General features: G+C 40.9%; 2 protein-coding genes across 5 annotated transcripts; both read right to left on the reverse strand.

Moving 5' to 3' along the window:
- Positions 1 to 1,139: 1,139 nt before the first annotated feature.
- LOC136434154 (heat shock factor 2-binding protein-like) lies at positions 1,140 to 9,195 on the reverse strand. The gene is made up of 10 exons (XM_066426919.1): positions 9,102 to 9,195; positions 8,653 to 8,810; positions 7,704 to 7,845; positions 7,036 to 7,185; positions 5,846 to 5,981; positions 4,259 to 4,382; positions 3,562 to 3,665; positions 2,769 to 2,869; positions 2,172 to 2,219; positions 1,140 to 1,651 (listed from the first exon to the last, which is right to left on the reverse strand). Exons 1-10 carry the CDS (start codon positions 9,129 to 9,131, stop codon positions 1,580 to 1,582), a joined length of 1,065 nt encoding a protein of 354 aa, XP_066283016.1. The 5' UTR covers positions 9,132 to 9,195; the 3' UTR covers positions 1,140 to 1,579.
- Positions 9,196 to 10,434: 1,239 nt separating this feature from the next.
- LOC136432467 (serine/threonine-protein phosphatase 2A 65 kDa regulatory subunit A alpha isoform-like) lies at positions 10,435 to 25,012 on the reverse strand. Of its 4 annotated transcripts, none has more exons than XM_066423776.1 (18): positions 24,874 to 25,012; positions 24,019 to 24,109; positions 22,645 to 22,745; positions 21,998 to 22,139; positions 21,566 to 21,656; positions 20,947 to 21,094; positions 19,714 to 19,869; positions 19,112 to 19,226; positions 18,531 to 18,601; positions 17,264 to 17,367; positions 16,653 to 16,701; positions 15,375 to 15,548; positions 13,967 to 14,101; positions 12,019 to 12,099; positions 11,766 to 11,908; positions 11,493 to 11,584; positions 11,054 to 11,107; positions 10,435 to 10,801 (listed from the first exon to the last, which is right to left on the reverse strand). In XM_066423776.1, exons 1-17 carry the CDS (start codon positions 24,949 to 24,951, stop codon positions 11,088 to 11,090), a joined length of 1,791 nt encoding a protein of 596 aa, XP_066279873.1. In that variant the 5' UTR covers positions 24,952 to 25,012; the 3' UTR covers positions 10,435 to 10,801; positions 11,054 to 11,087. The 4 variants fall into 4 exon arrangements, with proteins under 4 accessions (XP_066279873.1, XP_066279872.1, XP_066279875.1 ...); XM_066423775.1 differs by having other exon boundaries at positions 20,938 to 21,094; XM_066423778.1 differs by having other exon boundaries at positions 17,264 to 17,349; positions 24,874 to 25,011.
- Positions 25,013 to 25,306: the final 294 nt, after the last annotated feature.

The raw sequence follows: 25,306 nt of genomic DNA on the forward strand, positions 1-25,306 counted from the left end.
ACAGTATTTCACCTAAGACAGACTGACTGAAAAGTTTATTATTCTAAACTTGTTTTCAAGTGGAATGGAAGACACCAAGGAGATAAATGGAGAATCCAGGGTCATATCCAATAGCTGCTTCTTTTTATACTAGTACATATAACATTAAATGTTGCTAGGTTTAGTTAAGCCCCTAAAACTCCAGTTTGAGACTTTAAGACCCTCAATCCTGTTGTTTGTTGGAAGAAAAGACTGACAAGCCACAGAGCTCAGTCCCCATGCATGCTGCACTTCACCGTTTATTTTGATTGACTCGAATGTGTGGTTTGAAAGAATTTTGTGACGTAAATTGTTGAAAAGGTGACTCACAAAGCAAGCATTAAACTATACTAGAGGTAGAAGATAACCTGCCTTAGGCCACAGCAAGTAATTTTTATGGATGACATCAGCGCGCTCATTAACTTTCGCCTGATTTCGAAATAAAAAACAAGAAATTTCATTGCCCTCCGACGGTGGTCAATAATAAAAATGGGCAAATATGTCGTAAACATTGACAGTCTAAGGTGTTTAATTGCATATGAATAATGAAATGAATACCCAGTGTAGTTCCTGCCCATGATGCCCTCTGCTTGGAGAGTAATGACAAGCTGTTTTCTGCGTTTGTTCTAGTAAATTGAGCTGTATACACATCTTCAAGAACAGTTTCGTTGCATATGAATACCCAGTGTGGTTCCTGCCCATCATGTTATAATAACAAGCTGTTTTCTGCATTTTTTCTAGCAAGGACATTATATATGAATAATGGGGGGGGGGGTCTAGTTAATTGAGCTGTATACACAAGGTGTTTCATCGCATATGAATACACTGTGTAGTTGCTTCAGATGATGGTACAACAAGCTCTTTTCTGCATTTGTTGTAGTCTATTGAGATGTATACACATCTACCGACATGTTTACTGTTGAATCAAGGAGGTTTTATATTATACATGAAACCTCATTGGTTGAATATAGGAATAAAAGACCTGTTGGTCATGATATCATATTTCGTCGCCTCAATTCTTGTTTAATTTAATTTATGATCTCAAAATTTGAAAATATAGGAATCTTGTTTTTTTTTTGCCCTATCTAATTAATTTTGGAGTCTGCGGAGGATGTCATCCATACAATTTACTTGCTGTGGCCTAACTCAATAAAACAAAATTGATGGCAAGTTGTGGTCTCACTGTCGCAGAGGAACAACCTGGTGTCTGATGAACCTCCACATCAAACTGAAAAGTTAATTGTTGCTATCGAGTACTGATTTGTATAATGATAGAAAATTTGTAATTGCAGATACTGCAAATCTTGAAACTGTAAATATGCACTTCCTATATGTATTCACTACTGTACAACAGAATTCTTTCAACTGCAAATTTAAACCATCATGACAACTTCATTTTCCCAGTCCTGCTGTGAAATAAAACCGCTGAGAAAGTAAGTCATAGATAATACAACATAATGGTTTGACACGGTAATGTCTTTGTGGCATTCATGCTTTCTTAGACTTGAGGTTGAAGAAATCTCGAGTCTCATCCTTCTGGACTAGAAGATGAAGGTAGGCGTCAGATGTCCAATGGGAACGCCTGTCTCAGGGACTGGACCTCCTCCTTCAACTCAGCTGCTGCAGCCTGGAGCTGGGGAAACAGTAAGGTGGGATGGTGATCTTGTGGTTAGGGTTGTTGAGTTAGAATCTAAAGGTTCTGGGTTCGAATCCCTGACAGGCCCCTGGAATGTTGTGCCCTTGGGAAATGCGCTTTACACCTATTTCCTCATTTGACTCTGAAAATGAGTACCTAAGCTCCGGTTAGGATCCCCTCGAATGGGATGCATTATAAAGCTGGAGGTCCTGTGTATGAGGATAGTCACATGTGTTAAAGGACCCACCACACTTATGGAAATAGTAGCTACTGGGTACCATTCCGGTATGAATGAATCAAACCTTACAGTCTGGTCTTACCCATATATACGGAGTTTTAATTCACTTAAAACCAGAATCTCTTCCAAGGATGACCAGTCAGGGGTTCCTTTATAGCAGGTTTAAATGGCTAGTGAACATGTAAGAACAGCATATTAAATGATCAATATCAAATGATCTAATAGATGATAATCAGCTTTTATGTATTTTGATTCTTATCATGGACTTATTTGGCTTACCTCAGGATTCCTGTCATTTACAAGTTGTTGCAGCAGTTCCACAGATATCTGGGAGGAGAGACAAAGGTTAGATCCAAAATGTATCTTTGAAAAAAAAAAGCTTTTCAGAATGATAAATATGTATCATCATACATGTGCAAGTTCAATCTTATGGGAGGCTCAGACTGAGCTGAGGTTTCCACTCTTGTGGGCATGGCCTCTAACTAGCTGTCAGCCAATCAGAGAATTGTCTAAATGTTCTCTTTAGGTAAAACCAATTCTCTGATTGGCTGACAGCTTGCTACACCCCCAAAAGTAAGAACCTCAGCCCAGTTGAGCAGATCCCCCAAGGTATACAGTGCATAATAGGCTTTGGGGGTAGGCTCTGCATAGAAGAATGTCATTGTCCCTGACACATTCAATGGGTTTCTGGAAAAGGCAGTTTAGGCTAGTGGGGTGGGATACCTCAGCAGGCTACCCTTTTGGGCCCCAAGGCTATGCATGGTGGTTTTACATTATGAAAACTGGGTCAATGGCAATCCCACGTGAGTGGGCTGGAGAGAAGGCAATTAAAGCTAATCATATTTCTGGGGGGATGGGCCACATTGAGTAACTTACAGTCTGTGTGGCCTCCTGTAGCAGTGCCGGTGTGGTGGGCTCCTCTATCAGGGACTGCAGGAGTCTCACACAGTGCAGCCTGTTCTCACTCACAACTTCCTCTACAAGGGACCAATCATTATGTTAATATTAACCTAATCCAGCACTCACAGAAGGAATCAAGAAATGTGTTTCACTTCAGAATAATAAAATGCATACAATTATAGCTCAAGAACACATAAACGATGTAGTACTAGAAGTATATTGTAGTAGCATGCATAGTTGAGTGGTTAGCGACCCTACTTCTGGACCAAAAGGTAGGAAGTTCGAATCACGGCTGTTGTCGTTTACCAGACATGCACACTACTGGAAAGTTACTGACAATATGTTAAGCTGCGGTCTACTGTTCATTGTACTTGTCAAAAAGAGCCAGGGGGATTTCCCTAGTATAATGAATCTGCAGATGCTGCAAATAGTGTCTGTCACAACCAGTTGAAAAATAGCTCTTCAGTGAATTGAGCTCAGTTTCTTTTCTTAATGTACATTAAAGGTACAGATATAAAAGGTAATTCTGGTATGAACAGAATGATGTAGTTCTAGCTCTACAACACAGAACAGGATTATGTAGTTCTAGCTCTACAACACAGAACAGGATTATGTAGTTCTAGCTCTACAACACAGAACAGGATTATGTAGTTCTAGCTCTACAACACAGAACAGGATTATGTAGTTCTAGCTCTACAACACAGAACAGGATTATGTAGTTCTAGCTCTACAACACAGAACAGAATGATGTAGTTCTAGCTAACAGTACCTTGTACCAGCCAAGCCAGGAGTCCAATGATCCCCTGCCTGGTGCTGAGGTACTGCAAGCCCTTCTGGTTAATACTGAGGTTGTACAGAGCCATGAGAACCAGGCTGGGAATGGACACAAAAAAGCGTTTCATACTGTACCTGTCCTTGGTGCTGAATGGCCTTTCAGAACATTAGAGTCAAACAGTTTGTTACGTTTGCCAAGATAGTTATGTCTTTGGTAGCATTTGTATGTATGTATGTATGAATGTTTGCGGTTTAGCAGCATAACAAAAGAAGGTAAAGAGTGGATTGTAATAAAATTTGATATGTCTTCATTGTCCTATCGGAGAAACAATTAGATGCTAGTATTGGCCTCCTTAGAGGCATTTCTTGGAACTGCAGCAGAACTTTTCCTAACTCATGTTATGGACAAGCTAGATCGTCATGATCTTTATGTGGTAAGACACGGTAGCTCTTGTGCTCGGAAATATTTCGAACCCTCTAGTAGCTTTCTTTCAAAGTGCAGAGGTGTTTTCGTTGCAGGTGTTGCAATAGGATAAGTCAGGAAGGGGATGAATGAACTTTCTAGACTTTTGTACTGTAACCTAACCTCCCTTAATTGGTAAAGGCACATCATATATGTATATACATATACAGTATGATATACAACCCCCAACAATGCCCACCCCCCTGCAGTCCTTCCCCTCTTCCCGTACTTCCTGAGCTGGTCACATGACCCGATGGGAGCCTCCGACAGGCAGCTGACCAGGACGTCCACCACCGAGCGTCCAGCTGGACTGGACATCAGGAAGTCCCGGCCGTAGGCTGATGCAGCGATGTCTGGACATGAAAGAATAATACAGCCTCTAGAAATCCTTCCATAACAGGTTATTGTTTTTCTTTCTATCAAGGAAGCCTCTAACATAAAATACTGCTACTTGTTACGTTCATATTATTGAGAATCAAAATTAATGTTGTTGTAGAAAACTTCAAGTATGCCCCCTTTCAATTCATCAGGTCACAGTCTCCTGTTGACAAGTATCATATCTTATTGACAGTTTCAATTAAAATGTGGGTCTGCATGGGGTGTCCCAACAACGCTTTACGCAAAATTCAAAAGAACCCCCTACGTATTACGCTAAAATCAAGGAAGGCAATTACGCAAAATCTGGTCATCTCGCTATGAATTATGTGAATAACACAGCTTTTCTTACGAATTACAGGAAATCAAAACAGGCCACCAACACAGAAAAGAGCAGACCCTCTATAATCTCTTCAACTTCATTTCAGCTTCATACACTCTTCAGCAACATACAAAAATGAACATTCTATAAAACTGAACAAATGCTTCACAAGTGGCACTAAAACCATAATTGGGTTAACGTTAGTCTCAGTCTGTTGAAGTGATCTCGGGTACAGACAGTTGGGAGGAATCTCCATAATGAGCTTTCTGTATGCTAATCCTTCTTTTGTCTGCTTCAATTGAATACCCTGCAGGGGTATTTGTCTGATGCATTATTATCGACAGGTAATCTTAAGAACTAATAATAATCCCTTAATACATGTAATTGGTTTGGCACATGTATGCAAATACAAATCTCCAAGCAGATGTGGCAGGTGGGCTCGTTTTGAGCGTATTTGGCTGTGTTTTGCATGTTTTCCTGTAGATTGCATGTGTTTTTTTACAGAAAGGTACAAAACCCCCGCAAATACGCTCAAAACAAGTGTGACTGCTATATCTGCTTGGAGATTATGCAGATACTAACTTATCAGGATCAGCTGGACAATACTTTTTTTTATATAATCTAGTAGACACTACAAAACTATAAGGAATACTACTACAGAAAAATATTGATAAAGGTATTAAGGTCCCATAGCCTTTGGGGCCAAAGGGGCAGTGGAACTTGTTTAGCATAGCATTGGAAGGTGAAGCCCATCCCTCTCCTTCCACCACATTTTACCTCCCCAATCAAAGACAGATACCTATCTAGACTTGGGTGGAATGAGGAAATTCATATTAAGTGCCTTTCCAAAGGACACAACGTCTAGCTAGAAATGCCAGGAACGGAACCCGTACCCTTTCAATCTCGTTTTCACTGGTCTAGCCACTCAGGCATTCAACACTTCAACACAAATTGCTAAGGTAAAAAGGTAAAGCAGGCATCCTCAATTGAGGTGGAGTGCAATGCGGCTTTGCTACGCATTTTTGACCAAGCACACTGGGTCATCCCTACTCTTCTCGATATTAAGTGTGTTGAGTTCTTTTACGTGCTTAAGAATGCGTAATTATACAAAGTTCTTACTGGTAACTGTTCCAGCGAGTGCCAGTACAAACAGAACCTCCTGTGAGTCTTCCTTGGGTGGTTCCCTCTCCCTACAGTCAGTCACGTACATCTGTACTGTCTGACCCACCAGCTGTAAGAACTCTGACACCATGGACTAGAGGAGAGAACATTACAACATCGTCTTCAAACTGCATTCTTAAAGCCATTTAGAAATAACTCTCTATGATAGTGAAATGAAAAAAATACTGCTTGTCTTGAAGGTGGGGCAAAAAATATGTACATGTATACCTAACCTCTAAGACTTCTTCTATCATGGACTGGAGAAAACATTACAACATCATCTTCAAACTGCATATCTAAACTTAAAGCCATTTAAAGATGAATTCTTATTATGATTAAAGGGGAAATGCTACTTGTTTCGAATGTGGGGCAAAAAATACCTTACCTCTAAGACTTCTTCCATCAGAATCTATTTGAGTGGACAATGTACATCATGACGGATGACAATTTGTTTGTATCCAACTTAAATATCCAACATATATCCAACACATGCTGAACATGGTTAGGATTTTTCCTTCATTGCTACAGGGTATCATTCCATACCACAAAATAGAATTACCGCAAAACTAAATGAATTTACAACCAGCTGTCTGGATGGTAAAGGGATTAAGTGGTTGTTGGGAGGAAGCAAGCCTGTGGGATTTTTAAAATTTATTGGTTCAGCATGTACATACTAGGGTTGCCCAACTAGCCGGAGGCTATTACTAAGGGCGAACCCATGTGCGGTCATAGGACTGTAGGTTTTGAACCACTCACACCGGGAAGGTGTGGCTCTCCTCAAACACGGGACCTCCATTCAACGTCCTATCCAAGGGACGTCCCTAACCGAAGCTACATCATGTACTTTTGCAGCAAGGCTGGCCCCTTGTAATAGCAGTAGCTAGTCGGGCAGCCTTGGCTGCGGTACATTGTACGCAGCTGAACAAATAAACAAATAAACAAATAAACCGAAGCTACCGGTAGGTACTCATTTACACCTGAGCAAAATGAGGAAAGTCATGTCAAGACCTTTCCCGAGGGCACAACGTCAGGGTATATCAGTGGTTTCAAACCCAGGACCTCTCGGTTGTGGGCAAAACATCCTACCGATTGTGCCACACAATGCCTGTGGGATGTGCCCTACACGGGGTACAGGTCCCTCTACTCACCCCTTTCAGCATGGCGTCTACAGACTCCGGACTCCTGGACACTCTCCACAGCAGGGTACAGCTGGCAGCACCCACACTGGCGCTGTAGCCTGTCTGCTCAGACAGACTCTTCTTCAGCTGCCCTAACTCAAGCTTCACACTGGACATTTCCTATGCATGGGAATGGGAAGTTCAATTCTGTCTGTGACGTCACAGTGAACACGGCAGCAAATTCAAAACCTACCACCCTGGCTCGCGAAAAAGTGTTTTTTGAGATGCAAGCAGTGCATAATCATATCATTTTTATTTTCAAAAGAATGTTTCTTGCAAGCCACAGTAACGTTACCTGGTTCCAAACAGGCTGCTATGTTCACTGTGATGCCACGGACAGAATCTGATCTACTGTAGGAACCATGAACTGGAAGTATGATTTGTAATGTTCAATGTTGAGCAAGATTTAAAGTGAAGGGCGTAACGTTACATTTGTAGAAACATCTAACGTTATGTTTATTGAATATTGTTGAATACGATCAGGAATCATAATATTTTAGTGTTATTGGTGGTAACAAGCACTTTGAAAATACTCTTTAGGACAACATTTGTTCCATGCAAGTTGATAGACAAACTCACAAGTAATGATGGACAACAAATTATGACTTCTCTAACAACAGAAGCATGACATATCACACCTCCTTTTCTCTCTCCCTCTCTGATTGGCTGGCCTGGAATCGCGACTTCCAGTGGTCGGAATCCCGCTGTAACTGGTCCGTGCGACACCGCACCTCTGACAACTCTGGATTGAGACATGAAGGAACATCGTTATAGTACGGTCATTGCAACAGCTTGTTAAATGGATGGATGGAACTCCTAGCTATTCTTCCTGTAGTCCATTTTGAAATCCTAGCAATGGGAATATACAACAAATGATACATTTTTATCCAGTTGCAAAGATTCATTTTCATTCCTCATTTCCTGGGATGACTAATAGGGGTGGATACCGGTTCGGCTTAATAAAGTCCAAGTCCAAGTTTAGGTCCAGAGATTTAGGTTCAGGTCCGGACCTGATCCTGTCCAGTTGATGTTTTGTTTTATTAGACCAATATTAAGCATAGAGAATTGATACTGACACGCACGACTAAAAAAGTTTCTTGGTGAGAAGACTCAAGATAAATCAGTGTTTGATATTTGAATGTTGCACTTATTTCAAATGCCTTTTTTGTCAGAGGGGAGACCCAAAACACTTTTTATCAAACAAAATGGAAAAATATATATGTACTTTGTTCAGTTTTTTTTTACTCAGGTTTTAGGCTTTCAGGTTTTTGGACTCGGTTCTTGGATGTTATAAAGGTCCGAATCAGGTCCAGCGAACCGGTATCCACCCCTAATGACTTATATTCACAAACGTAACAAAAAATGCGTTTCAAGAAAAAGAAAACAAACATAAGTTGAGCTCAAAGCCAGACAAATAACAAGTCGGCCAGTCAAATGTCATGAGATAAATCAAATGTACAACAAACTATAATGTTACAAACAAAATGTAACCGTTACATTTGAAATTACCAGAAAACTTGCTTAAGGAAACATGAAGAGGAAACCAAATATATCGTTTTTTTTAGCAAAGTTCAGGAAATGCAGAACTGTCTGTGCCTGCCTTGTTGCAGCTTGTCCAGCATGTTGTACGACTGCAGCAGTTCAGAGTTCAGGACCTTGGGCAGAAACTCCTTCATCTGTCTGACCTCCGCGGAAAGTTTCTGAAGATCCGCCCGTTTTATGGTCACAAGATCGGTGTGCTCTCCCTGTGAAAACGACAATGTTGCAAACTAAAAGACAATATTGCCCTCACTGACCTGTAGCCGTACGTTATTTTACTTCAACAAGTTTCTGACTGGGACAACGATAACTTCAACATCGACCAGTAGTTAGTTTGAAGATCTTTGAACGACGGTCTAAAACGAAAGGATACAGCCTTATTTGTCATAAATCTTTGATTTGAAATGGAGCCATATGGCCACATATCAACAATAGTTTTCGCTGTCAGTATTAAACCGTTGCAAACGGAGTTTTATGCTCAGCTTATGACGTCTCACCTTTTCGGGATTCCCGCCACCGGACGCCATTTTGATTGATGTGAACAACAACGCACCCAACGGCTAATGGAATAACTGCAGATAAATTCGAGACAAACACGCAGAGAGATACCGATTACCGCTTGCTTCCACATCATTGCTATCTGATGGACTGACCTTGACGGCAACCCTCTGCTCGAGGACAACATCCTTGTGCTGATTCAACATCGTGCTTTATTCCCGCCATTATTGATGTGTTAACGTTATGTTCGTACTTACCAATCTTTCCCTCAGTCTCTCTCTCTCTCTTGAACGGGGACAAGATTATTTGGTGCAAAATTCCGACCATAAAACGTAGATGTATACACCAACTTCCCATAAATTTACTTTAGATAAAACACCGTTCAATACAATACAGGTCCTTCTCTGTACTTTAAAGTTGGTGAATCTATGTGCAATCATCACTGAAGTCACGACGGTGGGAGCATGGATTAAAAGCGGCCTCTAGCAGTACATTGAAGTACTGCATCATAATGTTGGCCCTTCATCTCCTTACTGCAATTATATTTTTCACCGCTACATGGCGCTTTTGATCCATGACGATTTCGTGCTACGGATTGTTTTACAACAGGCATATTCAACTGTTAGGTTTTCTGCAGGCTTCTTAAGCCAGTAAGGTTTCTAAGCCTGTAATAGAGTAAGATAGCCATTCAAATGAGGATTCACATTCTAATAAGGATTCACATTGTAAAGAACAATTCTTCGTTAACTGCACCTAACCCCTAGCCTCTACCAGGGCCTTCTACGGGCGTATGGATTGTAGAATTCAGCAGAAAAAAGAATGAGTAGCCAGTAGTCAGTCCATGGTGAAAATCACATTTCGGACTGACTCTACTGGCTACCCTGGCAAATATTCTCCCTATTACCGGTGTAGTTAGTCTGGTAGACTACATAACCCCATCCTTCTAGCCCTAAATCAGTAGATAAGCTAACAGAAACATAGCTATAGCTCAGATTTTATGATCCCTTATCATATTGATGTCTTATCTAAATTTATTTTGCTGAAAGGATATTTTTTCAAGTCAACAATGTGTCCTATTAAAAATAGAGTCTTCTTCTTTAAACAATTCCATTCATCAAAGCATATACTGTACATCTATCCCCATTGGTTGACTATTTTCATAGATCAAGTTTTGAAGTGGCAAATCTCGCTGTTAGGGTCAAACAGTGTATAATCCTGCTGGTATTGACCCAAGTACCTATAACCTAGACACTGATACCTATCATCTAGACACTGGACATTCTATTTTGTGGCAATACAAGTAAAAAGAAAAGTGATCACAATGAGAGCCAATATTTTTTCATAGTTTATTCCAGACAACATTTACCATACATCATGTTGAACATGTAAAATTAGAAGGACCAAAAAAAAAGGATAATGTTGAATAAAGTATATAGGAAAGGCATACTGTACATACGAAAAGAGTTTCTAGTATTTCCAATGACATTTTGAGAGAAATGGATACAAACTAATCACAACCAAAACACGGTACTTGCAAATCTGGAAGTTAGAGTCAACATGTTTCTACAAGGTGACACCTTCTGTCGTATTTATATTCCAATAGTGACACTTTTACAGTAGTATGGTGTACAATTCACAAATGTGACGACCAGATTCTGGTGTAGATAAGCCTTCTCTTAGCATCTCAGCTGCACGGTAGCTGGGGAAGGAACAGAAATTCAGTAAGTTGCATTAATCTACACAAAGTCATATTCACAAAACATTCAACAATGAGAATACAAGCCCGCTACTTTTCAACTGAAGCAGACAAAACAGTTTTCTTGACCATTCTCGCGTACGCCACCTCTAAACTCCTGTAGCATGGTTACTAACTGGAGTATGTACTTTCCAGAACTTAGCATCAATGTAAAAAAAACAACACACACACAAAAATATAACACATTTAACATACCTCCTCACTTCTCACCCCTCCCACTCCCCTTTCATCAAGCGGCCTCACCCAAGACTGTGGAAAGATTGGAGTAAGACATCAGCGTATACCTTCATCAAATAATGTCACAACAATAACAACAACAACAATGCATCAGCACCCATGTCGACACACCTCCTATGTGACTATGGATCTTGTTTGACGAAATGTTTATCACATAACACAAGTTGCCTTATTTCTTGGAAGCTTTCAAGATTATTGCTGCCTCCTTCTCTACCAAAATTGTTATTCTGTAAATCTTGAAACAGTGGTTTTCTTTTGCAGTGATCTCTCCAGCGATGAATTCATGACGCTACGAATATGTCTCCTTTGTACAACTACTGTACAACGGAATTGTTTCAACTGCGAATTTAGAACATCGAAATACGAATAACGGCTAAATGTTGAAAAAATACATTACCAGCCATGGCCTCATTGGCATAGTACTTGACATCATAGTCAACATCTGATGAGAGTTTGGTCAGACATGGCTTGACCTTCTCGTTTACAGTACTGGGGAGAGATGGGGAGGAGTTACATGATTGTTAAAGCAACATTTGTTTTCAATGATCACAAATGTGGTTAGAAATACACAATTGGTTGGTGGCAGCCCAAATTTTCAGCTCAAAGTTCTACATGTAGACCATACCGGCAGAAACTTGGAAGGAAAAATATTGTGCAAGCAAACACTTACGTTGCATCAAAGTGACATCCTATCTTTTGGAGGGTTTTGGCGACGTTAAAGCGGACGTTAGGGACAGCATCAGCTGCGAGCTTGCAGACAACAGGCAGGAAAATGTTCTGGCAGGGCTCCACACCGCACACGTCTGATAAAACCTAGGGTGTGTAGAAAAATCAAAGTTAGACAAACATCTCCTGTACAAGGAACACTTCCACTGTACTATATTCTCTGTCATACCTGAGCGAGGATAATGGTCCATACTTACATTGATACAAAAGAGTGTTGTCATCCTGTGTAGATAGTTGGGATCCTGAGCCATAGCCACCACCTTGGGCAGGATGGTTGACTGGAAAAGTGCACATGTAAACCATATAAGTAACACTTATCTACACAGACAACATACATTTGTCTTTACATCACGGTTCCTACTGAAGCCAAAATCCTGAATGCAATCCAGAGGACCAAAAACACGAAACCTTCTGGTACCAACTCAAACATACTGTATGAACCAGACTCTAATTGTACAACAACATCTTTCCCAACCTCTATTATAATGGATAACCTAAGTCAGACACAACTTTTTCAACATCACGTCTTGCTATCACTTGTCGTATTTCACTTTGCCACCTCCTTGGTGAACTCCAAGCCTTTTTCAAAATATGCCACCAAACTGTGTAAGTCTCCATGGTAAGAATCTTTAGTCTATATACCAGATAATGCAATTCAAATGTAAAACCGCTAGATATCGGCAGAGTACACTGCCATACCTGGTTGACCTACTCAATGGCAAAATGTAAGCGCCACCAATAAACATTGAGACGAGTACACATATACTTTAAAAGTGAGTATTGTAGTTTGTAATGTTTATCTTATGTATGTATCTTCACTGCTTTTAAATTACAGTCAAACCTGTATTAGCGGTCACCTTTGCATAGCGGCCACCTGCCCATAGTGGTCACTTTTTGTCGGTCCCTTGGATTTTTCCCATTGACATAAGCATTAAGAATTAGGCTATAGCGGTCACCTGTCCAACGCGGTCGCGGCCACACGATTTTCGGTCCCGCGGGTCTGGAAACACTGCCGATAACGGTCACGGCGCATGGTCGCCGCAAGATTCGGGAACCTTCTTTCAAATCTCGGCAGAAAAAAATGTCATTTTAGCTGCAGTGTTACCCATGAAAATGTTGTGCATGGTTAAATTTTGCTCCTGGTGTTGGTTGTGAATTTCCAAAACCGCTAAAACGCCTAATTTGCAGACAACTTGACAGAGCCTGTTGCAGGCGGTCCTAGCGGGACGCTTTGTTTACTTGGGTTACTTCACTAATAGTACCATGGGCGAGCAGTTTGTTATAGAAATACAGACGCCTTTTCTCCTCTAAAAAAAGTTATAAAATCATCCATTCTTTGTATATTCTGTTCTCTTTATTCAAAGAACTTCTTTGACGAGATAATTTTACATTTTGTACTATTTAATGTAGAGTAAAATCATAACTCACATATTGCAGCTGCACCCACATTACAGTAGACTATCCCAATGACCCCAGGCGCCATCTTGCAGCTGTTGTTTTTTTCTCCGGGCAAGGAATCTGACCGAAACAGGCTGATTTTACCGTGAAATTCCGCATTTTTTTGCTGATAAATGATGTCGCCGCGCAATTGAAAATGACACGGTTGTCTTTGGCAACATTTTGGTCCTATGTGCTCTGGATTGGGGGCGGATCGATGGATCGACTTGGAGTTGGACTTAATTTGCTTGTGGAAAAATCTGGACCTACCCAAAGCAGTCATCTTGAGGCGATGGTCGTCTTGTGGAAGTGGTCGGTAGACCAAGTTTGACTGTACATGTATGTGAATAAATGTTTCTCAGTGGGTACAGAAAACATGTGCCACTTATTACTCGTGGTCAATCAACCATTTCTATAGAGCGGCCACCTGTCCATAGCGGTCGATTTTGGCCAGTCCCTTGAGTGACCGCTATAGGCAGGTTTGACTGTACTTTTAATTGTAAATCATACTACATTTTGGAGGCCTGCCAGCCTTAGCACGGGACCTCAACTTCCCCCCTACTTTGCCCCTGATGGGGCTATTTGGGGTACTAGCAATGTAGATTTTAGCCGATGAAGGCTGCTACTATATGTTGTGTCTTGCAGCAACTTAATAAACCATTCATTTGTTTGTTTGTTCGTTTGTTTGTTTCTTCAGTTGACACTAACCTGTGCCCACTCTGCACCAAACTTCTCCACCAGTTTCTTCAGGTTGTTGGTGGCAGCTTCCCTGATGGCGTACACATGGTCCACCAGCCACGTCATGCACAGCCCGTTCAGCTTCTCGTCAAAGAACTCCACGCCCTGTTCATAGTACACAAAATTTATTTTCGTGGTGACCTGTCCACTGTAAATTTGTAACGCTGTGAGTATGCGTTTCCAATGTACCACTATACCGCAGAATTGTTTCAACTGCAAACTTAAACCACTGTGAAAAATTTACGGCGATACGATACATATACTACTGACGGTGGAACTCTCTCAGTGAGTGACTGACATGAAGACAGAATGTTGTCAATTTTTTTTGCTCAAGTTGTAGGGATGGACCAATGACAGGACAAGGCAGGAGGGACAGAATCGAGGCCTTCACTAGGGGTGGATACCGGTTTGGCTTAATAAGGTCCAAGTCCAAGTTTAGGTCCAGAGATCTAGGTTCAGGTCCAGAACTGAACCTGATCCTGTTCAGTTGATTTTGTTTTATTAGATCAATATTAAGCATAGAGAATTAATACTGACACGCACGACTATAAGTTTCTTGGAGAGAAGACTTTCAAGATAAACCAGTGTTTGATATTTGAATGTTACATTTATTTTTTGTCAGAGGGGAGACTCAAAACACTTTTTATCAAACAAAATAGAAACATATATTTGTACTTTGTTCAGTTTTTTTTTGACTCAGGTTTTTGGCTTTCAGGTTTTTTTGACACGGTTCTTGGATGTTATAAAGGTCCAAATCAGGTCCAGCGAACCAGTATCCACCCCTAGCCTTCACCCTTCTTTCCGCCCCAGGGTGGAACTTTGCTTGTGGGGACGAAAAAAATTCCACCCCGTCTATCAGTATCTGAAATTTATGAGACAAAATTAATAAAACACATTTTTGTAAGATTAAAATGACAGATTTAATGCCAAAAATTAAGAACATGGGCTTCAAAACAAAATGTGCGATGGAAAAAATATCTAAAGCCTGGGACAGCCCTGTGTGAGACGGAGAAAAAAATTAACAGCTGGAGAGAGCCCTGGACCTCACTCCACCCAGTGTAAAAATGCAGTTTTGTTCTCTGACGTGGCACTGTTAATATAACTTACAAAAACTTGAATGCAGTGTCATGTTGTCCTTGTCTGTCCAAAATCAAAATATGGAAGGAAAATACCCGGACAGAATGAGTGTAAGAGGCCATAGTAGACAGTACTAGACACTACCCCTCCGGGTAGAATACATCATAGAACGAGTTCAGACTTGAGTCAAGACCTCATGGCATGAACATGTCGTGCCTGTGACTGCTCCTTTGGACAAAGACTAGAGATCCATCTAGGGGTGGGGGACAGGCCAGAAATGGCTCGTTACATGAGCACTTACCAGCTGCCCTGCCAACAGCGGCATGTACTCGATGATGGCCAGTCTGACGCGCCACTTGGTGTCCTCCGCCAGCTCCATGATGGCCGGGAGGAGGCTCTGGGACAGCTGGTGGATCCCGATCACCTGGTTCACACTGTCCAGGTTGGAGATGATGTTCAACCGCACCTCCGGACACTACACCAGGACACAAAAAGTGTTTTTGACACTGTTCATATCAGGGTGCAAAATACCTGGTTGCACAGTGCAACAAGATTTCGGTTGGTGCAAGTTAATTACAAACCCAGGTAGCGCAGTGTGCAACCTTATATTTTGAGCCAAAGATCTCAATCGGAGCCCTGGAAGCTCACAAAAACACAGTGTCACTCTCATAAAATTCGGTAAATCTTCAATTGAAATAAAGAAATCAACACTTTTTCGTTTTGAACCATCCAAAACCCTTCATAGATCGTGGAATTTGAGCTGAAAAAGACGAAAACACACTGCCCTTGGCTAAACAAGATGTTGTTAGGTCAATGGGAACACAATACTATCTAATATATATTTTGAAATATTAGTAGTATTATACGCTACATACGAGCTTAATTTGAAGAAATTGGTGAATGTTGCTGGAGCAACCTGAAATTTAGATGTGCAACCTAGCATTTGCCCTAGGTTGCAACATGGGCAACCTGGCTCAAAAAAGTATTTTGCACCCTGCATATTACACAAAATTCATTTTCGTGGTGATCTGTCCACTGTAAATTTCCAATGCTGTGAGTATGTGTTTCAAATGTACCACTATACTGCAAACTTAAAACTCTTTACCAAAACCTCGTGAAAATTTACATCGATACGGTACATATACTACTGAAGGCGGAAGTCTCTCAGTGAGAGACTGACATGAAGACAGAATGTTGTCAATATTTTTTGCTCAAGTGGGGACGAAAAAAATTCCAACCCGTCTATCAGTATCTGAACTTTATGACACAAAATTGATCAAAACACATTTTTTTGCTCAAGTGGGGATGGAAAAAATTCAGACATTTTCTTATCATGTTTTAGGGATAGTATCATTCAATGAATATAAACGTGGAAATGCCACAATGTAAATTGTGTGAAACACATGTTACCGTTATATGCGTACTATACATAGAGACCCCAATCGTGAAAAACAGTGCACGGAAGGTTAATCACAATCTGTGAATAATAAATTCCTGTATGGTCTGCACTATGTTTGGTAATATAAAAGTACTTCATGGCATTTTGCAGTCAACAGTATCTGCTGTAACAACTATTTACCTCATCTTTCAACATAGTCAGGAACAGTGGCAGCAGGTGCTCTATAGTACTGAAATGGAATGAGAGGACATTCGTCAAACACCGTTGGCAAAACACTACAAGTCTTGACTTGAACATTGAAGCAAATCTCCAAAGGATGTCCAAGTGTGTTTGATGGTCGAAGAGTTAAAACAAACAAGATGATCAGTGTTCTCGCCAGCGTCTGGTCTGAGCATAGGGGCCCCCGTGCTGTGATTTGGACCTCCTATGCGGTGATCTGGACCCCTATGCTGTGTTTCAACCAGCACAGGGGTTTTTTTTCTTGTGAAATCCTGTGACCTTTCATGAATCTTGTTAAAAGTTAATGTTTGGATTAAAAATAAGGCTGTAACAGAATCTGTCCCTCAAAATGAAGGAAATAGTCTTTCAGAAGGTTATGAATTCTAAAATTTTCCAGTGGAGAAAGTCAAACCCCCTACTCAGCCTACTGTGGTCATATCTTTGGAAGCTAAGCAAAGTAGCCATCTGGAACCTGATCCATAGGCTGTGAAAAAATTCTGGTGAGAACCCTGATGATGATGTGAAAGATTGTGTTGTTTTCACTTGTGAATGTTGTGCTTGGGTGTACTCACTTATCCTTGCCCAGGATGGGAGACAGGCCCATAATGACGGAGGCCAGGGCTGACTTGACATGCTGGTTAGGATCTATCACCAAATCCTGCAAGCAGAATGACCACTGGGTCAAATAAAGGGAGTGTAGGATTCAATGCCAATTCTATACAGCTGTCTGTCCCAAAACGAGGCTGTATGTGATGTCTTTGAGATGTACAATTGCTGGATCTTTCAGGTGTACAATTGCTGGATCTTTCAGGTGTACAATTGCTGGATCTTTCAGATGTACAATTGCTGGATCTTTTAGGTGTACAAATGTTGGATCTTTCAGATGTACAATTGCTGGATCTTTCAGATGTACAAATGTTGGATCTTTGAGATGTACAATTGCTGGATCTTTCAGATATACAATTGCTGGATCTTTCAGGTGTACAATTGCTGGATCTTTTAGGTGTACAAATGTTGGATCTTTGAGATGTACAATTGCTGGATCTTTCAGATGTACAAATGTTGGATCTTTGAGATGTACAATTGCTGGATCTTTAAGGTGTACAAATGTTGGATCTTTCAGATGTACAATTGCTGGATCTTTCAGATGTACAATTGCTGGATCTTTCAGATGTACAAATGTTGGATCTTTGAGATGTACAATTGCTGGATCTTTCAGATGTACAAATGTTGGATCTTTGAGATGTACAATTGCTGGATCTTTCACATGTATAATTGGTGATCTTTCAGATGTACAAATGTTGGATCTTTCAAGTGTACAAATGTTGGATCTTTCAGATGTACAATTGCTGGATCTTTCACCTGTATAATTGGTGATCTTTCAGATGTACAAATGTTGGATCTTTCAAGTGTACAAATGTTGGATCTTTCAGATGTACAATTGCTGGATCTTTCAGATGTACAAATGTTGGATCTTTGAGATGTACAATTGCTGGATTTTTCACATGTATAATTGGTGATCTTTCAGATGTACAAATGTTGGATCTTTCATGTGTCCAATTGATATCTCTTTTAGTGTCATTGCTGGAACTTTCAAGAGTACAACTTCCAGATATTTCAGGCGTACCATTTCTGGATTTAAAAGGTGTACAATTGTCTTATCTTTCAGGTGCACAATTGCTGCAAGACATCAACAGTTTAACACTTCTGTATTGTTTCAGGTTGCCACTAGCTTTTAGATGGGCCCACTTACATCACAATCAGATAGAGATGAGAATGTCACTGTTTGTTTGAAAACAGTTATTCCATCTCGTACTGAGCCTTACGGGTAGGATTTACCTTGACACAGGGAAGGATGCTGGTCATGATGGTGGTTTCCCTGATGTCTTGAGGCAGATTATCACAAAATTCTGCAACAAAGACAGAAAAAAAATTAACTCAAAAAACTTTGTACCAAGTTAGCAAGACCTGAGACCAAGTCAATGTCCTTTATGTATAGAGTTCTCCAAATACCCATAAAAGGCTCGATATTTGGAAAAGGTGCACTGGTACTTCTAACCTAAAACTTAAGGTCCACAAAAAAAGATTGGGCAAACTTAGCCGAACTACATAAAAGAAAGTAGAAAGCTACCAAAACATGATTACAAGCCTTGCTGCTTTTCTTCAGAGCTTCAATGTAAACATTCTGTGCCTAACTTCAAAATTTCAGTAGTGAGTACAACTAAGTTTTTTTTCTTCTCTACGACTTAAATGTTGTATAGTCGAGTACAATGCATCTTTAGGTACATACCCCTACACAAATATCTAGGTACACCAACAGTCAAAAATTAGCTGCACGAGTCGAATCTAGGGTCACTAAAGTGCAGATGCTGTCAATACTTTGAGCCCTGCAGTATGTTGAGAAATGGCCATGGTTTTACCTTTGACTTTGTTTGCGGCAGCGGCCCGTACCTCTGCCTCACAGTCCTTCAGGAGGCCCTGGAACGCTGGCACAAGGTCATTCTTGGTGATCTCAGGACCCACCGCTAGCTGGAGCTGTCAGGAACATAGCAACCATCCACATTTGTGAGCATAGAAAAGAACCACTTTCTACGCTTATGTTTTAAAGAAATTTTAAAGATGACAGGCTTTCTTGTAAGTGACCTCGGATAGCCTGTCTCCATATACAGCAGAACCTACCGAGGAAAAATGTTTCCTTTCCAGTTACTGACCCCGGAAAACCCGACGACACTAGCCTTTTTTGGGGGGGGGGGGGTTGACTGGTGGTAAGGGACATAAAACTTTCCGTCTGACATCTGAGTGATGAAAACGTTGTAGCATCATTTTCCAACATGATCTCGTCTCTGTAGCAATAGAAAATTGTGCTTGCAGAATACATGTGTCTATCAGTGTGCATCTTAAATCGGCTGAAATCTAAAAGAAGGAAAAAGGTGATTCCCTACCGACTGACCCTAATTTTTCAGGCCAGTAATCTGAAACATAACATTAACATTCCTCTGCCTAATTAGCGTACACCACGTACCTCTGTGAACTTGTCAGCCATCATGTATCTGACTCTCCAGGACTTGTCATCGGCAGCATTTCTGAGTGTGGGCAGCACCAAGCTTTCAATGTCCTCCTTAGGCAGGATGGAGGCTATGCTGACACAGGCTTCCACAGCAAGCAGACGCACGGAGTCCTGACCAGCATACAAGAGGTACATCATTCCAAGCACTGGCACAACAGTTTAGAGTCCATGTAATAAAATCCACCCCTACAAATTCTTTGACAGACAGCTGCTAAAGTTGAACTTCTAAGTCTGCAGCAGTAAGCTAACATGTATGCCTGTTTTGTATGACACAAATCTTCTGGTATTGAGTAAGACTACTTGCTGTTTCCCTTGTTTCCCACTTTTAGAACAAATCTGCAGTATGTTCCAAAGCTTTATCCCCTGCAGAAAGCCTTACAATTTTTTGCAAAACTTTACAGATTAAAATCGTGCATCTTCCGTACGATAAGTCAAAAAGAAGTCTAAATGTGCCTTCAAAAGAAGCATGCATGTTCCGGTTGGCTCTAATGAAAATGTACCTTTCAACACAGCCACAGTGCATTCACTGACTTGCAAGCAGACGAACACGTCGCACAATAGAACAGCTAGCTTTCCAAAGTGTGATATGCTAATAAATAGTTACTTAGTCGAGGATGGAAATGTTCAAACGTGTGCAGGTCAGGCCTTGCCGTGAGGTCATCCGTCGCGCCGTCTGCAAAGCTTGTGAGCACATCTAGCAAGGCTGTTATGCATTATTCTTCAACAGCGCAAAAAAATAATGCAGAGCACTTGGTAACTAAGTAACTCTTATCAACACCAATCATACATTCCTCTGGACACCTGAAACAGATCTGGTCAGTATTTTGTATACAAAGTCATCGCTCACTTGTCTGAAAATCAAACACACACACCCACATACACAGTCACTGCCTAAATTCACAATGACAACACAGAAGTAAAACATAGATACTGACAAAACAGAACAAAAGTGCTTTGGAAAATACTTCTTGAAAACCTTGTTCCAACAACTCGGGATGGCAGGCCTGGTCATGTACACATACAGAGTCTAATAGTGTTCACCCGTACAACATTGTGTACTGATATTTTGTTAGTCCCAAAGATTTGCCACAGCCCATACTCTGATCCCTGGTTAATGGAAGTCCTTTTTCAAAAAGTATTTCTGAGCACTGGTATGGAACTGTGGATATATTCATTTACATTTTGTACCTGTTCGTCACTGGCCAGGTTGTTCCAGAGGGGGATGAGGTCGGACTTCAGATACTCCAGCTCAAGGACTTTGGCAAACTCCCCCATCTTCCCGGCAGCTGCGCGACGCACCATGGGGGTGTCATCCCCACACAGGTTACGGAAATTTCTGGGGGAGAAGAGGATCGGTAAACTTCAAGGGTACAGAGATAGAATCAAAAAGTCGTAGAAGGTTAAACATACAGGTAGTCAGATACGCAAGAAACTAGTCAAGCAATGGGATAGATTTGAAAATTGTTAGACGTTTCAGACAGAATCCTCTGTCTTTCATCAGTAACAGTGAGTTATCTTGTGCAAAAAGTCTAATGTTTAAAACAAGCAATTGTCAATTGTATTGAAACGATTCTTAGAGCTACGAAAATAGTTTTCTCTTTCCTTTCTATCTTAAATACAACTAGAGAAGCGAAGATAGAAATCGTTAAGACATCAATGAAAAAAAGTCTTATTTTTAAAGCAAACAATTGTCAACTGCATTGAAACAGTCCTTACAGCTATAAAAATAGTTTTCCTTCCTATCTACAATACAACTGGGAATAGAAATAGTTATGACATCAATGGGGAGATGTGTTGTTCCACTCACGTTCTTAGTTCAGCTTTCACAGGTGTGCTCACCCGTTGGTATGGCACACTGAAGAGACCACATGCTGATGTCCTCGATGTGAACCAGTCACCTACAAAAGACAGTCACGTAACTCACGTTACACAAGTTGTTTTAGACACAAACAAGTTACACAGGACGTGCAAAGAAAATTGTGCTGTTGATTGCAAGTCAAAAACAACCTAATTGACCTGATACTCAATATAAAACATAGGACAACTATCAAACATGCAATCTTTCAAGCACCAGGTTTCAAAATCCTTTATTTTGTTTGCAGTTGTTGACAGTTTTTCGGCAAAGTCGAAACATGTTTTTTTTAAAGCCCTGAAACACTAAACTGTACTTCAGTCCCTTATCACATCTCCAGACCACAGTTTACCAGGCATGGATGCATCTAACTTGTTGACTACCTACCTTGTGCCAGTCGTTTGACCAGGGGTACAAAATGTGCTTCCAGATCTGCGGGGGAGTGGTCCGCTGCGATCTTGCGGAGGGACTCCACGGCCTTGTCTCGTACCACTGTCTCCTCAACGGTGGCCAGGCTCTCCAGCGGGGGCTGCAAAAAGAACAATTAATGACTACATGCAGCAAACAAAAAGCTAAGAGAAAAGTTAAAAAAAGAAATTACTTGTATAAGGCGAATTCAGGACTCAACAAAACTTGCTTTCATTGTGGTGTAACTTTTCCTGTGAACCTTTATATTTGATACATTGTACATGATTTTGTGACGTAAAGCCGGCGACACTGTGCCGGTATTAGCCTCATGTTGCAAACCTTTGCATGTAAAACAACCCATACTCATTAAGTTATTGAGAAGAGCGGGGGCGACCTGGTGTGTTTGGCTCAAAAAAAAATTGAGCCATCCCAAAGCCCTGTTTCACCACTAGGCGGCACTAGCTACAGTTGTGAATGATAAAAGAAAGCATGGTATCCTTCTAGTTTTCTCCAACTACCACAATGTCAGTCTGTTCTTTTTACTTTAGTTCTGTTAACATCATATGAAAGCTGTGGGTGTTACTGATGGCCTAACTCAGTTCAAAAGTACACCTAGATGGTCTTACCAGCAGACAGTGGACATGCTCCTCTCCACCAACCAATGGTGTGAAGTTACCTAGCTGCTCAGCAAGTGCCAGCAGCACCTCATCTTCATCATAGATTGTGTCTGGAAGAAAAGGGAACAAGGCGCAATCAATGACTTGTCCCAGTTTGAAATCTTCCTTAAGAAATATACTGATATTTCTCTACTGGTGATTGCTACTAATGATTAAGGATCACTAAATGAAGAAAAGGGTTACAGCTAACACTATGGTGCGTGCGACAGCATGTAATCAATGGTCTTAGAGTTAGAGTTTGACTAGTTAGAGAAGATCTAGAGTTGATTCTATCTTTATATGGAGACCATACCAGGTTCCTGAGTTGAGTCTAAATTGGGACATAAATGAATACTAAGTAAAGACAAGACCAACAAGAACCCTGCTACATCTGTATGTCCAAACTTTAGCTGGGACTGCCACACTAGGATTGGACTCCAAAGCCATGCAAGATGCTGCCAATGGCCCTGATACCTTCTCCCTAGATGTAAGAAACTCCTACTTTACCATGTTTTGCAGGGATTTCAAACATGTCTGCTCCTGAAAATGGTGTAACAGTGGGGATCAACCTCCACTAATTGACCAGTCTAACTAGTACTGGTCCGGACCTTTTAGCCTAGTGGTTAGCGCATTGAATTCCCAAGCTGTACGGATCAGGATCGGCGTGGGTTCGAATCCCGGGAGCGGCATACTCGCCCCTTTGGGTTTTTACAATGTGAAACCAGCAGCACTTTCCTAAATGAACATTGCTTGGTGCTGTTTATAAAGCGACGCCTTTTCCCTTTGTTCTATTCTTTTTGCGACTTATTTCCTCGTATATTTGGAATGTTGTGTATATAGTTTGGTGGATGTGTCAAAAATAGTTACTCAAGCAACTGGATAAAATTTTGAAACACATTTTCAGACAGCATTCGCTGTCTTTCGTCAGTGACTAAGGATAGGACTGGAAAACCAGGTTTTATACCCAAACTCTGAATAGGTATGTTAATTAGGTTAAGACAATTCAAAACCTGATTTTCCAGTCCTATCCTTTTTGGCGTACTAGTATCTTACTACCTGGTACCGCTGGAGAAGACGGATGCCCAAAGTGTGTGGGTCTCAGATTCGCAACCTGTCATCCACCTTAAAGTTAAACAAATCCATGCGAAGACTACCGTGTCAACCCTCCTCACTCTGATGTTGGAACTGACATGGTCATCATACTCGATTTGTATCTGTATTTGCATCTGTACTCTGAATACGAATAAAGATGATACGAGTGATGGCCACACACTACCTGGATGTCTAACCATCATCAAAATAGTTTGGTGGATGTACATCATGTATAACTCACAGTCTACCCACCTGTAAGGAATGGGATCAGTTCACTCCGTGTTCTCTCCACGCCCAAAGCCAGCGCTATGGTGGACAGCTTCTTGATGCTGTTCAGTCGCAACTGAAACAGGAAACAAATGTCTGACAAGGAAGAGTACAAGTACTCCTAGTCCTACAGTACAAGGGACTGAAATGACATCTTACAAAATCAAATGTTCATATAAAACGCAAATAAATATCTGCATGACATTCAACAAGTGTAAAGGTTAGCATATGACAATTACTTCATGATTTGCATAATTTTAGTCTTTCAAATAGGACGAGTAGTAAGATTTAACCGAGACTTTATCTAGTCTATGTCATTAAGTAACATGCATCTTTACACAAGTTGTTTAGTCGAGCCTGTCAGTGTCACTCAAGTCAAGTATGTACACCATCTTAAAATTCATCTTTCCTTACATTAAGTAGTTACAGGAGTATGTGTACCCACGCAGTTGTACAGCGGACACCCCAACACTAACCCTGAATATGATGTCACAGGGAACCGTTCATACCAACGTTACGTTGTGGTTGTCATGGGCAGTGCCAAAAGATAGCCAACTTCTGACTCCTACGCTTCTAAATTGTACCAGTTATCTAGGCGTAAGAGGAGTGAACTGGTTGCTACTTATTTCGTTTATGGTCACAAAACGCTTCAGCTGGTTTGACAATTTGACATTTCTCGGTCAAATTTTAGAAGTTGAAACCCTGACAAACCACCAGTGAAAAGGGTATCATTTTTGGCACATGTTTTGTCTTAATTTCCAAGCGTTGCCGCTTTGCCCTGTAACAGTACTTCTACAGCAAGCTTAAGAGATACCAAGGAAGAGAACTATTGTAAGATACCTGCACATCTTCGTTTCTTAGCTCGTCAATGAGCACTGCAATAGGATACAGCGAATCATCGCTATCGCTGGCCGCCATTTTGAAACTCCTCTCCCTGAATTCAGACCGGTGGACGGGTTTCTGACATGTAATTTCAGGGGTAACGTCACGGTTTTAAGACCACGCGAGATGTTGTGAGACTACGCGAGATTAGGTAATTCAATACCGAAAGGCGCCCTCTGGCGGTTCATGTAAATCAATGATTTTATTATATGGATAACATCATCTGGACACCCCCAAAACTGATGCGAGCGTAGGCGAAAATGGGCAAAAAAAAGAAAGGTTGCCTTCATTATGAGATGTAGTTATGTGGTTAGGAAGGTTGAACAAATGAGAAGCATACAGAGTATGGCATACCAAGCAATAAATTCTTGACTTAATACCTTTTCCAACA

The sequence above is a fragment of the Branchiostoma lanceolatum genome, chromosome 4 (genome assembly GCF_035083965.1).
Source record: "Branchiostoma lanceolatum isolate klBraLanc5 chromosome 4, klBraLanc5.hap2, whole genome shotgun sequence".
Classification (NCBI taxonomy): domain Eukaryota; kingdom Metazoa; phylum Chordata; class Leptocardii; order Amphioxiformes; family Branchiostomatidae; genus Branchiostoma; species Branchiostoma lanceolatum.

Bases quoted from the DNA above. Each gene is read 5' to 3' on its own strand.
- LOC136434154 (XM_066426919.1), bottom strand. From the start codon at position 9,131: ATGGCGTCCGGTGGCGGGAATCCCGAAAAG. The intron at 3,666-4,258 runs GTACGGGAAGAG...GTCCATTCCCAG, and splicing joins TCATGTGACCAGCTCAGGAA to CCTGGTTCTCATGGCTCTGT. The intron at 1,652-2,171 runs GTAAGCCAAATA...CTGTTTCCCCAG, and splicing joins TAAATGACAGGAATCCTGAG to CTCCAGGCTGCAGCAGCTGA.
- LOC136432467 (XM_066423775.1), bottom strand. From the start codon at position 24,951: ATGGCGGCCAGCGATAGCGATGATTCGCTGTATCCTATTGCAGTGCTC. The intron at 16,702-17,263 runs GTGAGTACACCC...ATTCCATTTCAG, and splicing joins CCCATCCTGGGCAAGGATAA to TACTATAGAGCACCTGCTGC. The intron at 14,102-15,374 runs GTAAGTGCTCAT...TACTATGAACAG, and splicing joins CGCTGTTGGCAGGGCAGCTG to GGCGTGGAGTTCTTTGACGA.